Here is a 25136-nt window from a genome sequence, read left to right on the forward strand (position 1 = left end):
TCCTCAGCAGTCACATCAACCTCAGGGTGGAGCAGTGCAGACCCTGGAGTACCTGCACTATATAGAAATCACAGGGTATTGTTGCAGCAGAAACAGATCTATTTTGTATGCAATACAAACACATCAACTGGCAAGAATGCATATACTGACAGTGGGCGTGGCAGACGCTCAGAGAAAAATGCTTTCAACAAAATCAAAACTGCAATGGAACTGAGGATCAAATATGTAGAACACAAATATCAAATTTCCTTCTGGGTGGACCATCATATGATGCTATTGCAATAGAGCTTTACCATTACAAGCTTTGTTACCAGAAGTTCATTTACATCTATGATCAAAACCCTCCAGTCCCTGATGCTGAAGAAAAGGTGAGACTGAGCACAGATGCAATGGATAGATTTTTGCCGTCTTTTTTGCCAGAATGTTATTGAGAATCATGAGGCCTATCTATTAACTGACTTGGTGGAAGATAAAAAAAAGAGATGAGTGAGGATAATTATCTCACTGACCCACCAATCACAAAAACATATACACCTTGCAGACTAAATTGATTGAAAAGTATGGTGATGCATTCATGCTTCATAAGATAGGCAATAGGGTTGTAGTACATGCCAGTGATGTAAATGTTGCTGCATGCGCTGCTGTTGCATACACTGTTTCTGCTGCAGCAATCCCCTGAGAATTCTATATGGCGCAGGTACTCCGGGGTCCGCACTGCTCCACCCTGAGGTCGATGTGGCTGCTGAGGAATTAGGTTTTCTGGACTGAGCTTCTTTTTGACTGTTTCAAAAACTGACCCCAACAGACAGCTGTCATGAACAATGACACTGTTGACTTCAGATAGTCGAGGTGCTGCTAACTGAAATTCAACATAGGGGTCCTCGGAACATAAGCTTCTATCAATTTTTGCCCACCTGTCTGCCAGTGTTTGAAGTGATTGCAGTCCAGTCATTGCAACTTTTGATACGTCTTCAATGTTTTAATTACAAAGGATACACCTGCTTCTGCTGACTCCCGTCTCAAGAATGGTTTTTCTGCCATTGTACAGCATTCCTGTCATGCAGTCTATTGTATGTCCATGCACAATCAAACCACGTTCTGATCACGGATTCATGGAATCTGCAAGGAATCTCAGTAAGGATTCATGGAATCTAGAAAAAAGCAAATAAAAAGTGTAAAAATACATCTGAATAAACTAAAACCTTTCACTGGACTGCAAAAATAATTATTTAAGTTGTGTAGCATGTCTATGGCCATTTCCCAGCAGTGGTCGGTTGGCCTCGGTGGCCATCTTGCATTTTTCGGCATAACCAAATGGTCTGATTTGAAATATAATTGAAGAAATGTCTTCCCTGACCATGAAAACCCAGGGATGGACAGAACTTTAATCTCGTAGCCTTTCCACAACATGAGTTTTGGCACCTTATAGGACATGATTTCTAAGCAACTGAATTGTATTCCTCAGCCTATGAATGACCAAATTATGTGAAAAATCTTATCTTTACACATGGCAAAGAGGGCCTATTTTAAGTAAATTGGTAGCAAAGGGAAGCTTGGGGTCCCCTGCTGGAGCTGTTGCCCCCCGACCCGGTCCCAGATAAGTGGTTGAAGATGAGTGAATGAGTGGTGGCAATTGTTTACATATGGAGTGATTCTAGATGACTGCTGTCTGGAAACACGAGAGGAGATCACAGCAGCATGCATCTCTCAGGGTATGTATTTATTAATGGATACTTTGTGCTTATTTTAGTTTAGGTTTTTTTTAATACAAAAAGCAACCTGGATTGATGTACTGGTGTAAGTCCACGCATGAAACTATAATTGGACACAGGAAAGTGACCTTCACCCAGCTAAAAAAAAAAAAAAAACTGTTCCAAATGTTATGTAACAATTATGGATAAAAATGGTTGTAAATCTATCTTGCATTTTTCTGATGCATTCTGGCACATTTTACCTTTATCAGCTACATCAGGGCCTGCACACGTTAAAGATTTAGAAGAAATTATTTCTAATCCGGTATATAACTTTTTAAAAGACAGTGCTGACTGGAGTGAGATATGCCCGTTAATAATTGCACAGCTTCAGATTCGTGTCTGGTTAGAGCTAAACAGATTTAATTCTGTTGTATATTTCCTAAGCGGGTGCATACCCTGTAACAGAGTTTGATGCGATGCTGTTGCTCGCCATCCTAAGCTACCATATTTGAAGTGGATGTGCAACTTTACTCAAAGGCTTTTTGAGGTTTTCATGAGGAAGTTATTAAATATAATAAATGCCCTCATGCTGCTCATACAGCGTTAAAATATTGTCTGTAACCATAAGCCCATGTAGGCGCTCCTTCACCATGACAGGTAAAGATCCAGGCAGGCAGAGCACCAACATCCAGATCAGTGCTGACATCAGGGTATGTACGTTTTCTCTATACAGGTCTCCTCAGCAGAGGTGAATAACGGTGCCGTTAAAGAGACATTTTTCCATCCACTATGGAATTGTATACCTCCTCGTCTACAGCCTCATAATGCGCAACTCGGGGATTTAAGAAGTAGATCTGGTCTGTTGTGACACGAGGGTCGAAGCCCTCCTTCTGTAGCCGGGTCTTCTGGATTTTAAATGTACCTGTATTAAAATGAAGGAAACACAACTGAGAGCATGCTGTGATTTAAGGCATCAACATGATGCGTTCATCAGCTCAGAGGACAGGATTTACCTGTGGTGTCCACCTCTGGGGAAATTCGTAGGAACACAGGGCGGGCGTACTGTGGTAAGGACTGCTGAGCCTTCTGTAGGAAACTGCTGCAGTCAAAGTTCCCTGAAACGTCTGCAATAGCAGCCATACCCGCCTTTCCCTCCACACCTGGTCAGAAGAGCCAGTGATAAATGTCAGCATTCTCAAGTAATGGCTGGTAGGCCACAAAAAAAAAGTTAAATCTGAAAATAATATGCAACAAACAACCCGAAAGCATAAACGGCCCATCCACTCCCTAAAGGTTACCTACAGTGTAAGTATCAAGTGTTTTTTTTTTTTTTTTGCTTTTAGCTGCTTGGAGTTGCCACAGCAGCTCTAGTAGAGAGTCGCATCTGATGGTTTTACGGCAGAGGCCCTTCCTGACACAACTCCAACTTTACAAAGAGGAAACGCGATGTTCCACAGCAGTCTTCCAGCCAAGTACTAATCAGGACCTTCTTTGCTTAAATTCTAAGATCTGATGGGATCAGGTGTGCAGAGTGGCATGGCTGCATGAAGTATCAAGTGTCTACCATATTAATAGAATTGTGTGCATTTCAGAAAAAAAATACTCCATTCTCATTATGCAAACATACAGTACGCATCAGACGCCCCTACAACATAAACAGCTCATTTACGCCGAAGGGTTGCCTATGATATAAGGCAAAATCATTCTCATTATGCAAAAATATGCATGAAACAATCCTAAAACCATAATCAGGTCATCTACTCCCCAGGGGCTACCTGTGGTGCAGCATCAAGTGTTGTTGAGTTATTGTACTCATTGAGGAGTTTAAGGGAAATCACCTCATCTTTGTTAATATACAAAATATATGCTTATATACTTGTGGCATTTCTGTTTTTGCTCAGGGTTGCCACAGTCAATCTGATATGGATACACAGATTGATTCAGCACGAGTTTTCTTCCTGATACAACTCCAAATGAAAGAGAATGGGACTTGCCCTGCCAACCTTCTGTTTTGGAAGCAAGTGTGCAAAACACAAGAACCACTGTGCTCCCCGTGGAAATTTATGCATCAAACAACGATGAAATATAATCAGCTTGTGTAGTCCCCAGGGGTTACCTATGGTGTAAGTATCAAAGGTCTAGGGCAGAGGTCTCAAACCAGTTCTAGAAAGGGCCAAGAGGCTGCAGGCTTTCTGTGCAACCACCCACTCCAGCAGGTGATTTCACTGATTAACATCACTTTGAGCAGGTGAAATCAGTCAATCAGTAAAATCACCTGCTGGAGTGGGTGGTTGCACAGAAAGCCTGCACCCTCTCAGCCCTTTCTGGAACTGGTTTGAGACCTCTGGTCTAGGGGGTTGTCATTATGGGGTGCTGTGAGTACAATTTTGAGGGAAAAAAATGAATTTCATCCATTTTGGAATAAGGCTGTAACATAAAGTGTGGAAAAACTTAAGTGCTGTGAATACTTACCAGATGCACTCTAAAATACATAGAAGACAACTCAGGTCTTCAATAGCAGTATATTTATTTTGATTTGTCTAATACTGTCTACATTAAATTTCCAGTAAATCAGCATTTTTACAGGCAATTTTCTTTAGAAAAAGCAAGGGATGATACATGAACATTTCCAAGTCATTCAATATGTCTTGGGGTTCAACCACATCAATCATTAAGAAATACAAACAGTATGAGAATTTAAGGAAATTTTGTGTTAAGTAGGCAGTTCTCAAAAAACTGAGTAACCGGTCAAGGGGAGACTAGTAAAGGAAGCCAGCAAGATCGTCATGACAACTCTGAAAGTATTATGCGTAGGCTTCTGTGGATGTAATTGGAGAAACTGGGCATAGTGCAACTATTGTCTGTTTGCATCACCACTCACGCCTTCACGGTGGATCATAGCAGAAAAGAACTTCAGTATGAAACTCAAGGCACAAGGGACACTAAGTTTGACAAAGTCATGCAAATTAATTCACTCTAAGTCGTCGATACCAAAATATGTGGTTCTGTGTAGACTTGACTCAAGATTTATTTATTGTCATTCCATCTTGTAAAAGGCACAAAGTGGAATGAAATTTCATTACCACTGTCTCCACACAAAAACAAAGACGAATAAAATAAAACAGCAAATACACAGAAAAAACAGAGATAATATGTGTGTGCAAATTGCAGGGTGGAAAGATGAATATATGAAAGAACAGATATACTATGAATAACACAATATACTAAATTATATATATATATATATATTTATATATATATATATATATATATATATATATATATATATATATATATATACACACATACACACACACACGTATATATACACTAAATAACAGGTATACAATAAATATTAGAAATAGTGGAATGTGCAGTTACTGAGAGTTCAGGAGTCTTCTTGCAGTGGAGAAGAGGTTTTACAGAACCTGGATGTTCTGCTCCAAATGCCCTGATAACGTCTGCCTGAGGGCAGAAGGGAGAACAGTCCATGGTTGGGATGTGTGGGGGCCGCAATGATCTTTGTGGCTTTTGACAGGTAGTGGCTGACCGTCTCAGTGGCTCTCAACACTCTGCGGAGCCTTACGGTTCATGGCAGTGCAGCTCTCATGCCACATAGAGATGCAGTTTGTTAGGATGCCCTCGACCGTGTCCCTATAGTAAGCGGTGAGGGCATAAGGGGGAAGTTGAGCTCTCTTTAGCAACCTCTTTCTCTGTGCTGTTTTTAACTCTTACATGACACCATGAAGCTTTGACGCAACAGACAAAAGTTGTACTTTCCCCTTTCTCCAATCACATCCACAAGAAGCCTTTAACTCTAAGGTGTCCTCAAAGGTGTCTTGGTGGCTTCCCTCAGTAGTCTCCTTCTTGCACAGTCATTAATTTTTTGAAAACTGTCTACTCCACAAATTCATCATATAGGACAACACTATTTCTGTTTGTGACCTGGAAATGTCCCTGTATTCACCCACTATTCTGTCTCAAGAAAACTGGGTGAAACCCTGATTATTGACTGGAAAATCTTCAATAACTGTGTCACGTGTTTCTTGTTATTCTTTTTTGACATTTGTATTTATTTTTTAACATATTTTAAAATCTGTACGAAAAACTCAGGGGTGCAGATGCATCTTAACGGACTAATAAAAGGCATCTGTTGTGCCAACATCACCTGGCACGGACACGCCGTAGACTGCCACATCAGTCTGACCCAGAATATTGCTGATGATGCCCTCCACCTCAGTGGTGGAGACGTTTTCTCCTCGCCAGCGGAACGTGTCTCCACCGCGGTCTCGGAAATACATGTAGCCCAGCTCATCCATCACCAGTACGTCACCTAAAATACCAATACGAAGACAAAATGATTACTGTGTCACAGTCAATGTGTCTTTATTAGTCTCTGTCTGTGTCTGTATGTGTAATATATATGTATGTGTGTGTGTGTATACACACAATCTGATAAACATGGTATGAGCATCATGAAACAGGTAGTTATTTTTAACTGTGGCAGTAACCTGACAGATATGCAGAGTCATTTTTCTTGAACACATTGTGGGCTATCTTCTTCCTCGTTGCATCCTGGTTTGCGTATCCGTCAAACCGCCGCAATGGATCCTGCTGGTTGATACGACCCACCAGAAGCCCCGGTTCCCCTAAAAACAACCTGACAGATTTAACTGTGTGCTTAGAAGACCAACCTATTTAACACTCCAATGACACTAATCTGATCTACCTGGACGGCAAGACACACACAGGCCTTGTTTGTCTCGAACCAGCTCCATGGTATCCTCATCTACCCTCACCAAGCGGATGGGGTACACATTAGGCAGAATGACACTGTTGAATCCGCAGGCTCCCACCTGGTGAGAGCGGTTAAGAAAGATTTTGGAGTGGACCGAGACTTTAACCTGACAGTACAAAGGAACACTGAACACCATGATTGCTGACCTTTCCATCCATGTTGGCAATGCTGCAGTTGCACTCAGTAGCACCATAGAACTCGCCGATCTGCTTCACTCCAAAACGTGTTGTGAAGGCCTCCCACACACTGGGGCGGAGCCCGTTCCCTAGTGCCAGGCGAATTCGATGTCCCTTTTCTGATGGCCGCACTGGCTGAGACAGAAGGTAGCGGCAGATCTCACCGATATACTGCACCACCTAAAAATGCAAACTTGGTATTTTTATACAGGATAGCAATTTTAGAAAATGGCACCTTTCATGCTTTTGCAAATAGATTCTTACAGTGCAGTTGTACTTGATGCAATCTTCCCAAAAGCGGCTAGCAGAGAATTTCTTCTTAACTACCACAGTGAGACCATGAAGCAGACATTGACCAACTCCTATAATACCTCCTGCACAAATGACAAAACTCATACTTGCAGGATGTTATACAACCAATATGAAATATACCACATTGGCCCAAATACAAGATGGCCCTGGTGACACGACGACTCCACCATTTTCAAGACTAAACCTTTTTTTCTTTTGAAGAAAATTGTTTTATTTCAAAACAATCATAATGAAAGCACAATAAACAGTCTACACTGGCCTATCTTGGCTCCTCAGATAATCATGCCAGTAAGTAAATCAATGAAAGGACTGAAATTAACATGGGTCCAGTTTTGAAATAAAATGGTGAGGAGAAAAACGGGAGTTGAGTCGTACCAGCAGCAGCAGTCTAGAGGATTCTCATAGAAATGTAATGTTAAACAATTGTGATTTTATTTTTAATTGTGTAAATTTTTAATATTGATTCTTGTGAGGATATTCTTAAAGATATGTAGATAAGGGATTATTATGTTAAAATGAAGAAACAACATTCGGCAAAATGAAGGTAATTTCTATCTCGCAGCCTGCCTTATGCCTCTTGCTTGGCTGTTATGGGGTGGCTACGAACAACAAGAAGTTTAAGGCTTGAAATTTCCACCTACTGTTGGGGATGCATATGACATGTAATAGTCTCATCTGTAAGTACAAAATGGCTGATTTTTCAGATGTATGTATTATAAAACAACCCCTCGATCTTATATTTGGGCCAATAAGGTAAGTCCTTATAAAGATGTGAAGACTAGTATCACCTACCTGCTGAGTGATAGAGAGGCAGACAGTCATAGATGATGTCATTGGGCTGCATACGAAAGGCATAATACACAAACGCACCAATTCGGTAGTAACTGTTGTAAATAGTCAGATGTGTATTCATTAGTTGTACAGAAACTGTATCAAACATGAAAGTGTAAAGTTGTTTTTTAAGAAAACATACCGACTGTGCACCACAATTGCAGCCTTTGGCAGTCCTGTGGTGCCGGAGGTATAAATATAGAACAACCGGTCTGCAGAAAAGAACACAATGTAGCATTAGGAAATTGAAAACTGCAAACACACCTTTGCAGCATTTCCATCACTGCTGCAGTCAGCGCCAATAGGACCTGTTCAGAGGACAGCATGGTATTTTTTAAACAAACAGACTATGTTTTACCAGAGTTCAGTTCAGAGGGAGATGGGCTACTCACCGTTCATTCCTTTGGGAGGCACACAAGGGAAAGGAGGGAGTCTAGAGGTAGAGGCTAAAATGGGATCCAGGGGATGAGCAGCCAGGTAGGCCAGATGATCAGCGCTTAAATCTCCAGCACAAAACCGTACCATAGACTGGCCAATGGAAGAACTCACCTCCAGCATTGCTGACATTCAGTGGAGAGAACCAAGGGAGAGATGGGAAGAGAAGAAACAAGCCAAGACAAGATTCAATAAACCAGATCTAATATTGTGGGTCAAATCAACCATACAATTAATTTACTGAGGCTTTTTATATAAAATTAAATGCATTTAACTATATTCACCCTTTCATAATCCTACATAATACACAATTGAAAACATGATGAAACCGACACGTATGATGTCATTATTTCAAAATACAGAGGCACACAAACAGACTGCTGACTGGTTATTTAAAGATTAAGGAAATACAGACAGAAACAATCTGTATTAAGTTTGTGGATTCAGTGTAATTCCACATTCTTTCTTTGTTTGCATCCGACATTCCAGCTGTTTTAAACAGCTTGATTCAGACACTGCAGCGCAGTGTTGAGCAGCACTGAGCTAGGTTACAGCAAATGCATTAGTGCCACTCTGGGAGACATACATGCACAGCAAAACGTGGTGTCTGTGTAAGGTGAAAGGATTGCTGTACTCACTTTTGACAAATGTAGTGTTTGTGAGAGATCCTTTTTTGAAAAATTAAGTTTTTGATGCAATAAATGAGAGTGAACAAGTAGCATCCACATGAGTTACAAAAATGCACGGCATTCTCAACAGCAACAAACATCTGGGAGCATGCTATGTTGCAGCATTCACCACACCAGGGAAGTGCCACAGCAGACCACTAAGGGGGACAACTGGTTCATCTTCACCTGTCAAGAGTAACCATCTATTTACCACAGCCAGATGAAACATGAGCACCCCCTGGGACTTTTCCATTTGCTGGGTTGTGAACACAGAGGGCAACTGTATGCTGGATCATGCCCAGAGACGTGCACCACATGGTTAAAATGTTGTACTGACATTCCCTCAGAATGCAACTAGTACACTTCATCTGAACCAACCAAGTATGACACTATGTCCCTCCAGCAGCACCCAAGAATCCTCTCAAGAGACCTGGTATCAAAGACATCTAGCCCTTGCCTGAGGTCACTGATGAGTGTCCAAGTCTCACAACTACACAGCAAGACAGGAAGTATCAAGATGCCAAAGACTTGGACCTTCATTCTCCTACACAGATATGACTCTACTGGTGGTTGGCTCTCACTGCGGTATTGTATCACTTCCTGTTCCGGAGCACACCGGTGTTTTGCTGTATCTGTTAGCTGTTTAATCTGCACAGTTAGATTAATCTAGTTAACTAGATAACGATTTGTTTCACAGTGTAATCTTCACGTGCCTTAACTAAAGCACTCCCTCTGCTGAATCACCTCTAAATTATTTACACATTATTCACTTTGTGTGTTTTTAGGAATCTGCTAGCTTAGCGCAGCTACTAGCTCTTAGCCGGTTTAGCATGGCGGCTTCTCCTGTCTCTCCCGCACCTTTCTGCTCTGGGTGTGAAATGTTTAGTTATTCCTCGGCCTCCTTTAGTAGTAATGGTACTTGTAATAAGTATAGCTTATTCGTAGCTTTTGAGGCCAGGCTGGGTGAATTGGAGACTCGGCTCCGCACCGTGGAAAATTCTACAGCTAGCCAGGCCCCTGTAGTCGGTGCGGACCAAGGTAGCTTAGCCGCCGTTAGTTTCCCTCTGGCAGATCCCGAGCAGCCGGGAAAGCAGGCCGACTGGGTGACTGTGAGGAGGAAGCGTAGCCCTAAACAGAAGCCCCGTGTACACCGCCAACCCGTTCACATTTCTAACCGTTTTTCCCCACTCTGTGACACACCCGCCGAGGATCAAACTCTGGTTATTGGCGACTCTGTTTTGAGAAATGTGAAGTTAGCGACACCAGCAACCATAGTCAATTGTCTTCCGGGGGCCAGAGCAGGCAACATTGAAGGAAATTTGAAACTGCTGGCTAAGGCTAAGCGTAAATTTGGTAAGACTGTAATTCACGTCGGCAGTAATGACACCCGGTTACGCCAATCGGAGGTCACTAAAATTAACATTGAATCGGTGTGTAACTTTGCAAAAACAATGTCGGACTCTGTAGTTTTCTCTGGGCCCCTCCCCAATCGGACCGGGAGTGACATGTTTAGCTGCATGTTCTCCTTGAATTGCTGGCTGTCTGAGTGGTGTCCAAAAAATGAGGTGGGCTTCATAGATAATTGGCAAAGCTTCTGGGGAAAACCTGGTCTTGTTAGGAGAGACAGCATCCATCCCACTTTGGATGGAGCAGCTCTCATTTCTAGAAATCTGGCCAATTTTCTTAAATCTTCCAAACCGTGACTATCCAGGGTTGGGACCAGGAAGCAGAGTTGTAGTCTTACACACCTCTCTGCAGCTTCTCTCCCCCTGCCATCCCCTCATTACCCCATCCATGTAGAGACGGTGCCTGCTCCCAGACCACCAGTAACCAGCAAAAATCTATTTAAGCATAAAAATTCAAAAAGAAAAAATAATATAGCACCTTCAACTGCACCACAGACTAAAATAGTTAAATGTGGTCTATTAAACATTAGGTCTCTCTCTTCTAAGTCCCTGTTAGTAAACGATATAATAATTGATCAACATATTGATTTATTCTGCCTTACAGAAACCTGGTTACAGCAGGATGAATATGTTAGTTTAAATGAGTCATCACCCCCGAGTCACACTAACTGCCAGAACGCTCGTAGCACGGGCCGAGGCGGAGGATTAGCAGCAATCTTCCATTCCAGCTTATTAATTAAGCAAAAACCCAGACAGAGCTTTAATTCATTTGAAAGCTTGACTCTTAGTCTTGTCCATCCAAATTGGAAGTCCCAAAAACCAGTTTTATTTGTTGTTATCTATCGTCCTCCTGGTCGTTACTGTGAGTTTCTCTGTGAATTTTCAGAACTTTTGTCTGACTTAGTGCTTAGCTCAGATAAGATAAATATAGTGGGCGATTTTAACATCCACACAGATGCTGAGAATGACAGCCTCAACACTGCATTTAATCTATTATTAGACTCAATTGGCTTTACTCAAAATGTAAATGAGTCCACCCACCACTTTAATTATATCTTAGATCTTGTTCTGACTTATGGTATGGAAATTGAAGACTTAACAGTATTCCCTGAAAACTCCCTTCTGTCTGATCATTTCTTAATAACATTTACATTTACTCTGATGGACTACCCAGCAGTGGGGAATAAGTTTCATTACACTAGAAGTCTTTCAGAAAGCGCTGTAACTAGGTTTAAGGATATGATTCCTTCTTTATGTTCTCTAATGCCATATACCAACACAGTGCAGAGTAGCTACCTAAACTCTGTAAGTGAGATAGAGTATCTCGTCAATAGTTTTACATCCTCATTGAAGACAACTTTGGATGCTGTAGCGCCTCTGAAAAAGAGAGCTTTAAATCAGAAGTGCCTGACTCCGTGGTATAACTCACAAACTCGCAGCTTAAAGCAGATAACCCGTAAGTTGGAGAGGAAATGGCGTTTCACTAATTTAGAAGATCTTCACTTAGCCTTGAAAATGAGTCTGTTGCTCTATAAAAAAGCCCTCCGTAAAGCTAAGACATCTTACTACTCATCACTAATTGAAGAAAATTAGAACAACCCCAGGTTTCTTTTCAGCACTGTAGCCAGGCTGACAAAGAGTCAGAGCTCTACTGAGCCGAGTATTCCTTTAACTTTAACTAGTAATGACTTCATGACTTTCTTTGCTAATAAAATTTTAACTATTAGAGAAAAAATTACTCATAACCATCCCAAAGACGTATCGTTATCTTTGGCTGCTTTCAGTGATGCCGGTATTTGGTTAGACTCTTTCTCTCAGATTGTTCTGTCTGAGTTATTTTCATTAGTTACTTCATCCAAACCATCAACATGTCTATTAGACCCCATTCCTACCAGGCTGCTCAAGGAAGCCCTACCATTATTTAATGCTTCGATCTTAAATATGATCAATCTATCTTTATTAGTTGGCTATGTACCACAGGCTTTTAAGGTGGCAGTAATTAAACCATTACTTAAAAAGCCATCACTTGACCCAGCTATCTTAGCTAATTATAGGCCAATCTCCAACCTTCCTTTTCTCTCAAAAATTCTTGAAAGGGTAGTTGTAAAACAGCTAACTGATCATCTGCAGAGGAATGGTCTATTTGAAGAGTTTCAGTCAGGTTTTAGAATTCATCATAGTACAGAAAAAGCATTAGTGAAGGTTACAAATGATCTTCTTATGGCCTCAGACAGTGGACTCATCTCTGTGCTTGTTCTGTTAGACCTCAGTGCTGCTTTTGATACTGTTGACCATAAAATTTTATTACAGAGATTAGAGCATGCCATAGGTATTAAAGGCACTGCGCTGCGGTGGTTTGAATCATATTTATCTAATAGATTACAATTTGTTCATGTAAATGGGGAATCTTCTTCACAGACTAAGGTTAATTATGGAGTTCCACAAGGTTCTGTGCTAGGACCAATTTTATTCACTTTATACATGCTTCCCTTAGGCAGTATTATTAGACGGCATTGCTTAAATTTTCATTGTTACGCAGATGATACGCAGCTTTATCTATCCATGAAGCCAGAGGACACACACCAATTAGCTAAACTGCAGGATTGTCTTACAGACATAAAGACATGGATGACCTCTAATTTCCTGCTTTTAAACTCAGATAAAACTGAAGTTATTGTACTTGGCCCCACAAATCATAGAAACTTGGTGTCTAACCAGATCCTTACTCTGAATGGCATTACCCTGACCTCTAGTAATACTGTGAGAAATCTTGGAGTCATTTTTGATCAGGATATGTCATTCAAAGCGCATATTAAACAAATATGTAGGACTGCTTTTTTGCATTTACGCAATATCTCTAAAATTAGAACGGTCTTGTCTCAGAGTGATGCTGAAAAACTAATTCATGCATTTATTTCCTCTAGGCTGGACTATTGTAATTCATTATTATCAGGTTGTCCTAAAAGTTTCCTGTAAAGCCCTCAGTTAATTCAAAATGCTGCAGCTAGAGTACTAACGGGGACTAGAAGGAGAGAGCATATCTCACCCATATTGGCCTCTCTTCATTGGCTTCCTGTTAATTCTAGAATAGAATTTAAAATTCTTCTTCTTACTTATAAGGTTTTGAATAATCAGGTCCCATCTTATCTTAGGGACCTCATAGTGCCATATCACCCCAATAGAGCGCTTCGCTCTCAGACTGCAGGCTTACTTGTAGTTCCTAGGGTTTGTAAGAGTAGAATGGGAGGCAGAGCCTTCAGCTTTCAGGCTCCTCTCCTGTGGAACCAGCTCCCAATTCGGATCAGGGAGACAGACACCCTCTCTACTTTTAAGATTAGGCTTAAAACTTTCCTTTTTGCTAAAGCTTATAGTTAGGGCTGGATCAGGTGACCCTGAACCATCCCTTAGTTATGCTGCTATAGACTTAGACTGCTGGGGGGTTCCCATGATGCACTGAGTGTTTCTTTCTCTTTTTGCTCTGTATGCACCACTCTGCATTTAATCATTAGTGATTGATCTCTGCTCCCCTCCACAGCATGTCTTTTTCCTGGTTCTCTCCCTCAGCCCCAACCAGTCCCAGCAGAAGACTGCCCCTCCCTGAGCCTGGTTCTGCTGGAGGTTTCTTCCTGTTAAAAGGGAGTTTTTCCTTCCCACTGTCGCCAAGTGCTTGCTCACAGGGGGTCGTTTTGACCATTGGGGTTTTTCCGTAATTATTGTATGGCCTTGCCTTACAATATAAAGCGCCTTGGGGCAACTGTTTGTTGTGATTTGGCGCTATATAAATAAAATTGATTGATTGATTGATTGATATTGGCATCACTAAACACCCTCCACCCAGAGATCTCAAGAAAAAGCTGGGACAGGGGCAACAAAGGACTGGGAAAGTTGATGAATGCTCAATGAACACCTGCTTAGAACATTCCACAGGTGAACAGGTTAATTGGAATCACGTGAGTGTCATGATTGGGTATAAAAGGAGCATCCCCAAAAGACTCAGCTGTTCACAAGCAAAGATGGTGTGAGGATCACCACTTTGTTCAATGCAATGTTCAATTGCAAGGAATTCATGGATTCCGTCATCTATAGTCCATAATATAATCAGAAGAGTCAGAGAATCTGGAGAACTTTCTACATGTAAGCGGCAAGGCCGAAAACCAACACTGAATGCCCGTGACCTTTTTGATCCCTCAGTGGCACTGCATTAAAAACCGACGCCATTGTGTAAAGGATCTTACCGCCTGGGCTCGGGAACACTTCAGAAAACCATTGTCAGTTAACACAGTTCGGAAAGCCATACATCAACAACATCCAGAAATGCCGCCACTTCTCTGGGCCTGAGCTCATTAGAAATGGACAGACGCAAAGTGGAAAAAGTGTGCTGTGGTCTGATGAGTCCACATTTCAAATTGTTTTTTGGAAATCATGGACGTTGTGTCCTCTGGACAAAAGAGGAAAAAGACCATCCAGATTGTTACCAGTGCAAAGTTCAAAAGCCAGCATCTGTGATCCTATGGGGGTGTGTTAGTGCCCATAGCATGGGCGATATGTGGCCCATTATGAAGAGACCCTGGACTGTTGAACAACTAAAGTCCTGCATCAAGCAAGAATGGGAAAGAATTCTACCTACAAAGCTTCAACAATTAGTGCCCTCAGTTCCCAAATGCTTATTGAGTGTTTTTAGAAGGAAAGGTGATGTAACACAGTGGTAAACATACCACTGTCCCAGCTTTTTTGAACAGTGTTGCAGGCATCCATTTCAAAATGAGAATTATTTGTACAAAAACAATAAAGTTTATCAGTTTGAACATTAAATATCTTGTCTTTGTGGTGTATTCAGTTTAATATAGGTTGAAGAGGATGTGCAAATCATTGTATTCTGTTTTTATTTACATTTTACACAACGTCCCAACTTCATTGGAATTGGGGTTGTGCATGACTCTCTTTACAAGTTTTACACTTTCACTGCATAAAGATCCACTTGTATTAGCCGAATCAGGGAAGTCACTAAAAGCCTGGATCTTAGGCTTGATCCAGCACAATTGTAAACTGAGACACTGACTCCTTACTTAGCTTCTCAAATGCTGCAATCGAGGTAGCCATTGATTCCGCAAGGATCGCATCATCATCCACAAAGTCAATGTCAATAAACCTTTTCTGGCCATCAAAGGCAAATAAGCTGACGGTCTCCACAATTCTACTCAGCTTCCAGTCCATGCAAGCACTGATGAGCAGGAGCCAGAACACACCCCTGATGGACACCAGAATTCACTGGCAAGAAGTCAGACACTCTACCTCTACTCTACTTAGCATTCCTAGTACCTGTGTTGGGCAAATGTGCTAGGCATCCCGTAAATTTTCAGGACGACCCAGAGAATAGCCTGGTCATCTGAATAAAATGTGTTGTGACCCCATAGAATGTAATATAATATAAATTGTAACTTAAAGCTAATTTTAAAAAGCTCCTTAAAGAGACAGTCACAGACAGTCATCATAGACAATATCAAACAAACATATATGAACATTAGTGAGACATCACAGGACAAAATGTTGAAGACATCTGAGATTTAACAAATAATAAACACTGAAGAACAGGTTATCTGTTATCTTGTAAGGGTGTGTTTTAAGATGAAACGTAACCATGAATACAGAACAAAATCCTTAATACTAACGTGTAATTCTGCTTTCCTGTGTTGGACAAATTTCTTACCATCCACCAGCTCCGAACCAAACACAATGGCACGTGATGCTGACACTCCGATGCAGTGCAAGAGGGAGTCACGGCGGAGGTTGAAGTTGATGAGTGCAGCTTCCACCCCAGCCTTGGCAAAGCCCAGCCACAGTGCCACATAGAGCGGCCTGCTTTCCATGAAAATTGCCACCACGTCACCAGATGCCCATCCCTGCACCCGTGCCCAGTGAGCCACTGCGTTTGACACCTCGTCCAACTGGGTAAAGGTCCATGTTTCTCCTGTAGCCTCATAAATCAGTGCTGGCTTGTTTGGATGTTGTTTTACTGTCTGGGCAAAGATGGAAAGGATGTTGCTTCCACTGCGCATGTGATGCCACAGAGCCACCTTCACTCTCAACAGCACATAGAGGCCACTAGCAAGGGACAGAGAACACACAAATGTAAGGTGAGGAAGGATCAACAGCAGGCATGTCTAAAGCCTTCACACCGAGGGCCTGACAGAAACTTGCAAATTAAATTAAGGGCAGGTCATTCACTTATTACCACTACCAAGGAAATGATGGTTTTGTTGCTATTAGTTATTTATTCCTTAGTTATTCAGCAAGAACCCAAAAGGTCAAAGTTCAACAGAGCAAATTTCTATCTGAATAGATCAGCATGATGTTCTTACAAAACCATGCATCAGATTAAACCAAATAAAGGGTTTCAGGGTATAAGTCACATTCAATTAACCAAGCATCTTCTGGTTCAGATCCCCGAAGGCTCTCATTCAGCTGTATCTCTGTACTATTTCCTGTTTGTACAAGCTATGTAGTTTTGTTGACATTCTGGTTACTCATGTTTGCATGGTGACATGAAACATAATTTCCCTGATATACCTTGTGAAGTATACAGGCTGTGCCAAGTAAGACTTGTGGCACTGAAAAAAAGAGGTGGCTCTTATACCATCTCTATTGTCACCCAATGCTACAAACTTATTTTCTATTCTCTCATAGCAAATGACAAATGCTTTATAATTGGAGTTAGGGTAACAATTACAATGAAAGGCACCAGAGGGTTGATGCAAACATGACCCCCTTTAATTATGTCCTTGTGACTTGGTCATAACACCACTTATACCAATCCCAAATATTTTGCTAATCAATATAAACCTAAAATCATTTCTCTAGCCCTATTACTTGCAGAGATTAGGGGTGTAACAATACACTAGCTACACAATACTTTACATATCATGAAACACCTGTTGCAACGCGATACATAATTACATCTCTGTTCACACTAATTATGTAGAAAGCAATCTTTAGTGAATGTTTAACAAATTATTTTATTGCACAAATTACATTTGATGTTATCTGTTTCCAAAGTAAGTGAGTAATTTCCTTCTGTTTCTCCTTTTTTTCCCCCCTTTGGGGTATATTTTACAAATCATTTATGTTGGTTCTGTAATAGATCATTATTTCTTCCATACAGTAGCTGACTGTTCAGGGGATCACGATACAGGATCCATGATACAATTATCATAATTTTCAATGTTTTTGGCGCTATGCTTTTGTTGACCTTGACCTTTGTCCGATTCTTTCCAAACGTTAATCATTTTGAGGTATCTGCCCAAGTAATATTCCCACCAAGTTTGGTGAAAATCTGTCAGGATATTTTTTTCTTGTAGTTATTTTCTGTGAAGGCTCTCAGTTGTCCAGGTGGTTTCCATAGTAGAGAAGCTTGAATCTTCGACTGGACTGGGTTGCTTGACGCGAGGACGTTTCACTCCAAATCGCAGAAGCTTCCTCAGCTAAAATTCTTGCTCTGGCCGTCTGACGTCTGTCTTGACTCGATAGAGAAGAATAAACAGAAGCCACAAAAGCTGGAGTTTTAAACCTAACCAGACCCCTCCTACCGAGAGGCAGACTGCTATAGGCTAGTGACTGCTATAGGCTAGCTTTTGTGGCTTCTGTTTATTCTTCTCTACAAGAGTCAAGACAGAAGTCAGACAACCAGAGCAAGAATTTTAGCTGAGGAAGCTTCTGCGATTTGGAGTGAAACGTCCTCGCGTCAAGCAACCCAGTCCAGTCAAAGATATAGCTTCTCTACTTTGTAGTTATTTTGTTCATAGACACGCAGACCTGATTACAATAGCCTGCTTTGTCAGTGTGTAGGGTAATGAAACGAGGCAGAGCACCTGTGACCTTACAGGATAATACTTCCACTTGTAACACGCACGCACGCACACACTAGGTAACGTGTCGGTACATCTTGGCGTTCATCTCAGTGCCACTGATGGTGCCCAACATATACACGTGCAACAAGAGGTATTAAAACAACCTTTAGATGTGGAACAGAAACAACAACCTTAAGTTAATAATTTAATGTGGTCCAATGCCTGTGGTCCAAAATCCACTTTGTCATGGGCCATATCCGGACCCCAGAGCTTGAGTTTAAGGGATTGTACATTCACTTGCCCAGTTCTGGATCATTGCCAGTTCCGGATCACTGCTGTCGTTTTTGCGCCGCTGTTTCTCATAATCAGCACAAATAAGCTAATACTTGGTACAAATGGAAAGATTGATGTTTTGTCTACAAACAACCACAAGCTCGGCTGGATCCAGCCATCCTTGTGATCAGCAGAAGAATCAAAACATCCTGGTGTCTGCGGTGTGCGTGCTTTTTCTCACTCACTCATTCCTGCAAGTTTTAAAGTAACAATCTCTAAGACATAGCAAAGGTGAGTTAGACATTCAGTGTTTTTGATTTTAGAGTGGGAAAATACTTACTTACTTTGGTAGAAAATATCAGTGTGTTATGTCTTGCTGTTTAATTGCTGCGCGCATTTATCTCCGACGCAAAAATTTGCCGGTTGCGGATCACTGAAGCAGCAGCCTCGTGTCAGTACTTGTGAGTCTTGTGGACTTTGGGGCTCATCTCAAAATCACAAATGGGCATGAATGTGGGGGCTTTTACTTTTTAATTCGGGAGAAATCTCACCTCCACACTTCATTTTTTGCTCGTAAAAACGTATAACGGCGCATTTCGAAACTAAGTAAATTCTCATTTAAATAAGTATAATTTCTATCATTTTGTGTTCAAAACACATTCTCGGGTACAGTGTGTATCATTGCATTAGAAGGGCTCCAGCCAGATGCCAGGAATGCACCCAAAGTGACACAGAGTGTCGTGATCCGGAACTGGCAAAAGTGATCCATTTCTGGCAAATGTTTGCACCACACATAATGTGGCTTCACACTTTAAGTAGAAGCGCTACTCCACCCAGACTTTTTTCAGCTAAATAACATCCAAATACCCAATACAACAATACCCAATTAAAGGACATGCAGTTGCATTATGGCTCCGTATAGCGGGACTTTAAAAAAGGTGATCCGGAACTGGGCAACCGTCTGTACCACCATTACAGCTTTGTTTGAGCATATTAAACTTACTTGAGATCTCTTTTGGCCGTGCGTGCCGCCACATAGATGTATTTCCAGCTTCTAGTGCCCAGATACACTCCAAGACCTGCTGCCAGACTCCAGGACCAGGACATCCCGAAGAGACGCAACAGTCCCAGGGACCCCAGAGAGGCTGAGACACTCGCCACATTGTACATTCTTATCATGGAGGGAAGGCACAAAGATGGGCTTTTAGGTTAGGATGGGCATTAGGCCAAAGTGGGTTTCACCATGAAGGTTCCAGCACTATAGTCCATTGTGTACATTCAAGAAACTTTATTTAACAGCTAATGCAGCGATATAAAACCCCCTGAATGACAATGAAGCTCCAACTAAACCTTTATTTAGCAGTGCATATGAACAGATATTAGTCTGGGTCACACATCAGCAGCATCTATAAGTACATTGTTCAGGACTTACCTACGAGTTAATAATCTGAAGCGACGTCACCTTTCACCCGATAACACCGCCAACTTTACGGAGTTTACGAAAACTACAGTGTCACTCAAAACAGCGTCCCACAGATATTTACACTGACAGGAAAGTACTTTGAATACTCTTATTGCTAAAGCGCAGACGTATTTAGAAATACGCCCAACGTCAGTAGTTAAGCTCTACAGTATACCATTCAGTGGGTAGCGTTCACAATTTGCAAAAGACGAACAAAAGCTGTCAAAATCTGAGTAAAAACGGTAAAATACGGAGTGCATCCGGCTATTTTCTGGAGTCAATGTTGAACTGTCATTACAAAGGAGGTACCGCCCACCCCGGGCTGTGAGCCTATTTTCTGAGCTCAGCCATTGGATTAAACGGGTGCCTGTCAAGCTCTTCTCACTTGTGATTGGATAACCCCTCCCTTTTGCACAACCACCAGATTTGTGGGTGCCTGTAACGGACTGCCAATGACGACCACATTTGCGGACATAAATGTACATACACCGTGGCGGAAAACTCTGTCCCCAACTGCACCTATTCCATTTTTATCAAACAATATGCGTGTTAAGTCAGTGATACTGTCCACTTTATTTCCATGTAAAGTAATTTTAAAATAAAGGTTACAAGTTATATCCCCCCCCGGTTTTTTCAGTATGTCAGATTTTCGGTGAGTCAACAGTTTATATACAAGTGCATCTGAAAAAGTTCAGTATTATTCTCGAATTATTTATTAATGTTATCTCAGAAAACAAAAATTGTATATATTTAAGACTCATTACATTTAAATTAAAATATTCAAAGCTTTTTAATTATTTTTAAATTTATTTTATAGATTTTTTAAGTTTTTAATAATTATGGCTCTGTGATAGACTGGCGTCCTGTCTAGGGTGTACCCAGCTTCTTGCTCTGTGCCTGCTGGGGTAGGCGCCAGCCCCAACCCTTAAATGGAGTAAGTGGTAGAGGTGGGTGACACCGGGAATTTTGGTATTGATCCGATACCAAGTATACAGGCCCAGTATCACCGATATCGATACCGATACTTTTTCATATTTAAGCTTCATAGATCCAAAGGATCCAAAAGACCTAGGATAGAATTTCGCCAAACATTGTACGTGACAACAAAATACTTTATCACAATCAACATTTTTGTTTAAAAAAAAAATCACTCAACACAACTTAAAACAAAATCTCCTGAGGTAGAGGGCTGACAAACCACAATACAAGGGTGAGCTGCTCCGTGTTGTGTGACACAGCGCAGCGCTGCTCTTACAGAGAGTAGACTTTGATGAATCTGCGTGCGCAGCAGCCAGTGCGTGCGTGCAGGAGAGAAAAAAAGCTTGAGTATCGATCTTTTTACACAAGGATCGTTCAATATCAATACCAATGTTGGCATCGATATTATCGATATTAGGATTGATCCGCCCCTCTTGTTGTGAAAGTGTAGGTACACGGACCCACAACAGGGGGCGCAGAACGGGCCAATCAGGAGATGGAGCAGAGACTGACGAGAGACTGACCGTGGCCCCCAGTTCCCGGCAGAAGCTCCTCCAGACGTGCGAGGAGAACTGGGGACCGCGATCGGAGACAATGTCTGATGGTATCCCATGCAGCCGGACGACGTGGTGGACCAGGAGGTCCGCTGTCTCCTGGGCCGTTGGGAGCTTCGGGAGGGCCACGAAGTGGGCCGCCTTGGAGAATTGGTCCACTATCGTGAGGATGACGGTGTTTCCCTGGGACGGCGGGAGGCCCGTGACAAAATCCAGGCCGATGTGGGACCAGGGGCGATGAGGTACAGGCAGCGGCTGTAGCAAACCCGAGGCCTTGCGGTGGTCGGCTTTGCCCCTGGCGCAGGTGGTACAGGCCTGGATATAATCCCGGACGTCGGTCTCCAGGGACGCCCACCAGAAACGCTGCCGGACGACTGCCATGGTTCTTCGCACCCCAGGATGACAGGAGAGCTTGGAACCGTGACAGAAGTCCAGGACCGCAGCCCTTGCCTCTGGTGGGACGTAAAGTCTGTTCTTCGGCCCGGTTCCGGGGTCCGGGTTTCGTGCCAGGGACTCCCGGACGGTCTTCTCCACGTCCCAGGTGAGGGTGGCCACGATAGTGGACTCCGGGATGATGGGATCCGGGGGATCCGACGACTCCGTTCTGACTTCGTCTTCATGTACCCGGGACAAAGCATCCGATCTTTGGTTTTTGGTCCCGGGACGGTAGGTGATCCGGAAGTCAAAACGGCTGAAGAACAGTGACCAGCGGGCTTGCCTGGGATTCAGCCGCTTCGCGGTCCTGATATACTCCAGGTTCCGGTGGTCAGTGAAAACCGTGAAAGGCACGGACGTTCCCTCCAACAGATGTCTCCACTCCTCAAGGGCCTCTTTCACCGCAAGGAGTTCTCGATTGCCGACGTCATAGTTCCGTTCGGCCGGGGTCAACCTGCAGGAAAAATAGGCACACGGGTGAAGGACCTTATCGGTCTTCCCGCTCTGGGATAGCACGGCTCCTATTGCTGAGTCCGAGGCGTCCACTTCAACCACTAACTGGCGACTAGGATCGGGCTGCACCAGAACGGGTGCAGACGAGAAGGGCCGTTTCAACTCCTTGAACGCGGCATCGCAACGATCCGACCAGGTGACGGGAACTTTTGGCGAGGTTAGGGCTGTCAGGGGGCTAACTACCTGACTGTAGCCCTTAATGAACCTCCTGTAGAAATTAGCAAAGCCGAGGAACTGTTGCAGTTTCCTACGGCTTGTGGGTTGGGGCCAGTCTCTCACCGCCGCAACCTTGGCCGGATCAGGAGCGACGGAGTTGGAGGAGATAATGAACCCCAGGAAAGACAAAGAAGTGCGGTGGAACTCACACTTCTCGCCCTTCACAAACAGTCGGTTCTCCAACAACCGCTGTAGGACCTGACGGACATGTTTCACATGGGTCTCAGGGTCCGGAGAAAAGATGAGTATATCGTCCAGATATACGAAGACGAACCGGTGCAGGAAGTCCTGCAAGACATCATTAACCAACGCTTGGAAAGTCGCGGGAGCGTTCGTGAGACCGAACGGCATGACCAGGTATTCAAAGTGACCCAAGGGGGTGTTAAATGCCGTCTTCCACTCGTCTCCCTTCCGGATCCGAACCAGGTGATACGCATTCCTAAGATCAAGCTTGGTGAACATCTTAGCTCCATGCAGGGGCGTGAACACCGAATCTAATAGGGGCAACGGGTATCGGTTGTGAACCGTAATGTCGTTCAGTCCCCTATAATCAATGCATGGACGAAGTCCGCCGTCTTTTTTACCCACAAAAAAGAAACCCGCACCCATCGGGGAGGTGGAATTCCGGATCAACCCGGCGGCTAACGAGTCCCGGATGTAGGTCTCCATTGATTCGCGCTCAGGCCGTGAGAGGTTGTACAACCTGCTGGACGGGAACTCACTGCCCGGAACCAAATCAATGGCACAATCATAAGGACGGTGGGGGGGGAAGAGTGAGCGCCAGATCCTTGCTGAACGCGTCGACAAGGTCATGGTACTCCACCGGCACCATCCCTAGATTGGGCGGGACTCTGACCTCCTCCTTAGCCTGGGAGCCGGGAGGAACCGAGGAACCTAAACATACCCGATGGCAGGTCTCGCTCCACTGAACCACTACCCCGGACGGCCAATCAATCCGGGGATTGTGTTTCAACATCCAGGGAAACCCCAAAATCACACGGGAGGTAGCAGGAGTCACAAAAAATTCGATCTCCTCCTGGTGATTTCCGGACACCACCAGAGTTACAGGTGGTGTCTTATGAGTGATTGGAGGGAGTAGGGAGCCATCTAGTGCTCGCACCTGTACAGGCGAGGTAAGCGCCACCAGAGGGAGCCCTATCTCCCTGGCCCATCTGCTGTCCAACAGATTCCCTTCAGAGCCCGTGTCCACCAGTGCTGGGGCTTTCAGGGTTGATTCCTCATAGAGGATCGTAACTGGGAGTCGTGTGGCAATGTGGGTGTGTCCCACGTGAATGTCTCGGCCCACCCTTAGCCCAGTCTCTAGGGGCGGGCGTTGGTGTTTAACCGCTCGGGGCAGTCTCTCACTTGGTGCTCTGTCGAGCCACAATTAAAACATACTCCGTGGACCTGCCTAACCGTATGACCAGATCGATAAGCCCATCTAAATCCCGCGGTTCGTCCTTAGCCACCAGGTGCTCCTTAAGAACCAAAGACAGTCCGTTTACAAAGGCGGAGCGGAGGGCAGTGCTATTCCAGCCGGACCTCGCAGCTGCGATGCGGAAGTCGACTGCATAGGCAGCTGCGCTCCGACGCCCCTGTCTCATTGACAGTAGCACTGTTGAAGCGGTTTCTCCTCTATTAGGGTGATCGAACACAGTTCTGAACTCCCTCACAAACCCATCATATGTCTGAAGGAGCCGTGAATTCTGCTCCCAGAGCGCTGTAGCCCAAGCGCGTGCCTCACCGCGAAGCAGATTTATGACATAAGCTACCCTGCTAGCATCGGTCGCGTACATAACAGGACGCTGTGCGAAGACGAGCGAACACTGCATAAGGAAATCCGCGCACGTCTCGGGAGGGCTTATGTATGCTTCCGGGGAAGGAGGGAGGGGTCGTTAAACGACCAGTGGAACGTCAATGTTACGCACAGGATCTACAGGAGGGAGAGCCGCAGCGGCGCCCGGAGGGCGCGCTTCCACCTGTGCGGCGAGAGCCTCCACCCTGCAGTTCAGGAGGACGTTCTGCTTGGTCATCAAATCTAACCGAGTCGTGAAAGCGGTGAGGATCCGCTGCAACTCACCGATTACCCCTCCTGCGGACGCCTGCGCGTCCTGTTCTTCCATTGGCCGTTCAACGGCCGGTTGACGCCCCTCGGGATCCATGACGTTGGCCGAGATATCCTGTTGTGAAAGTGTAGGTACACGGACCCACAACAGGGGGCGCTAATGAACGGACAATGGAGGAAGTCAAATCACAAAGCTTTACTGTTGTGAACACGCACAACAAACACAACAGATTACAATTATAGCGGTAAGCCGGATTCCAATGGTGTCGTGTGGGCAGGCTCGACGATAGGAGACGTCTGTCCGAGTCGAACCGGAACCACCCGATTTCCTCTGCCACCGAACCCCGGGAATACTGGAGCCGCCAAGTCCCAATCTCCCAGGTGGCCACTGCCTCCGCTCGTCGGATCCGGTACTGCTGGCAAGGAACAGAAACAGTCAGGTGTGGGTGCGGCCGCACCCAGCAACACACGGGGTG

At 43.8% G+C, this 25136-nt stretch overlaps 1 protein-coding gene across 1 annotated transcript; it reads right to left on the reverse strand.

The window, feature by feature from the left end:
- Positions 1-1730: 1730 nt before the first annotated feature.
- slc27a1a (solute carrier family 27 member 1a) lies at positions 1731-20206 on the reverse strand. Its single transcript, XM_034190235.1, has 13 exons — positions 19870-20206; positions 19441-19608; positions 16028-16422; positions 8204-8371; positions 7954-8023; positions 7773-7864; positions 6933-7042; positions 6639-6848; positions 6424-6550; positions 6206-6343; positions 5863-6027; positions 2708-2854; positions 1731-2616 (listed from the first exon to the last, which is right to left on the reverse strand). Exons 2-13 carry the CDS (start codon positions 19605-19607, stop codon positions 2459-2461), a joined length of 1947 nt encoding a protein of 648 aa, XP_034046126.1. The 5' UTR covers position 19608; positions 19870-20206; the 3' UTR covers positions 1731-2458.
- Between the last annotated feature and the right edge of the window lie 4930 nt (positions 20207-25136).

This window comes from Thalassophryne amazonica, chromosome 16 (assembly GCF_902500255.1).
Source record: "Thalassophryne amazonica chromosome 16, fThaAma1.1, whole genome shotgun sequence".
In the NCBI taxonomy this organism is placed as follows: Eukaryota; Metazoa; Chordata; class Actinopteri; order Batrachoidiformes; family Batrachoididae; genus Thalassophryne; species Thalassophryne amazonica.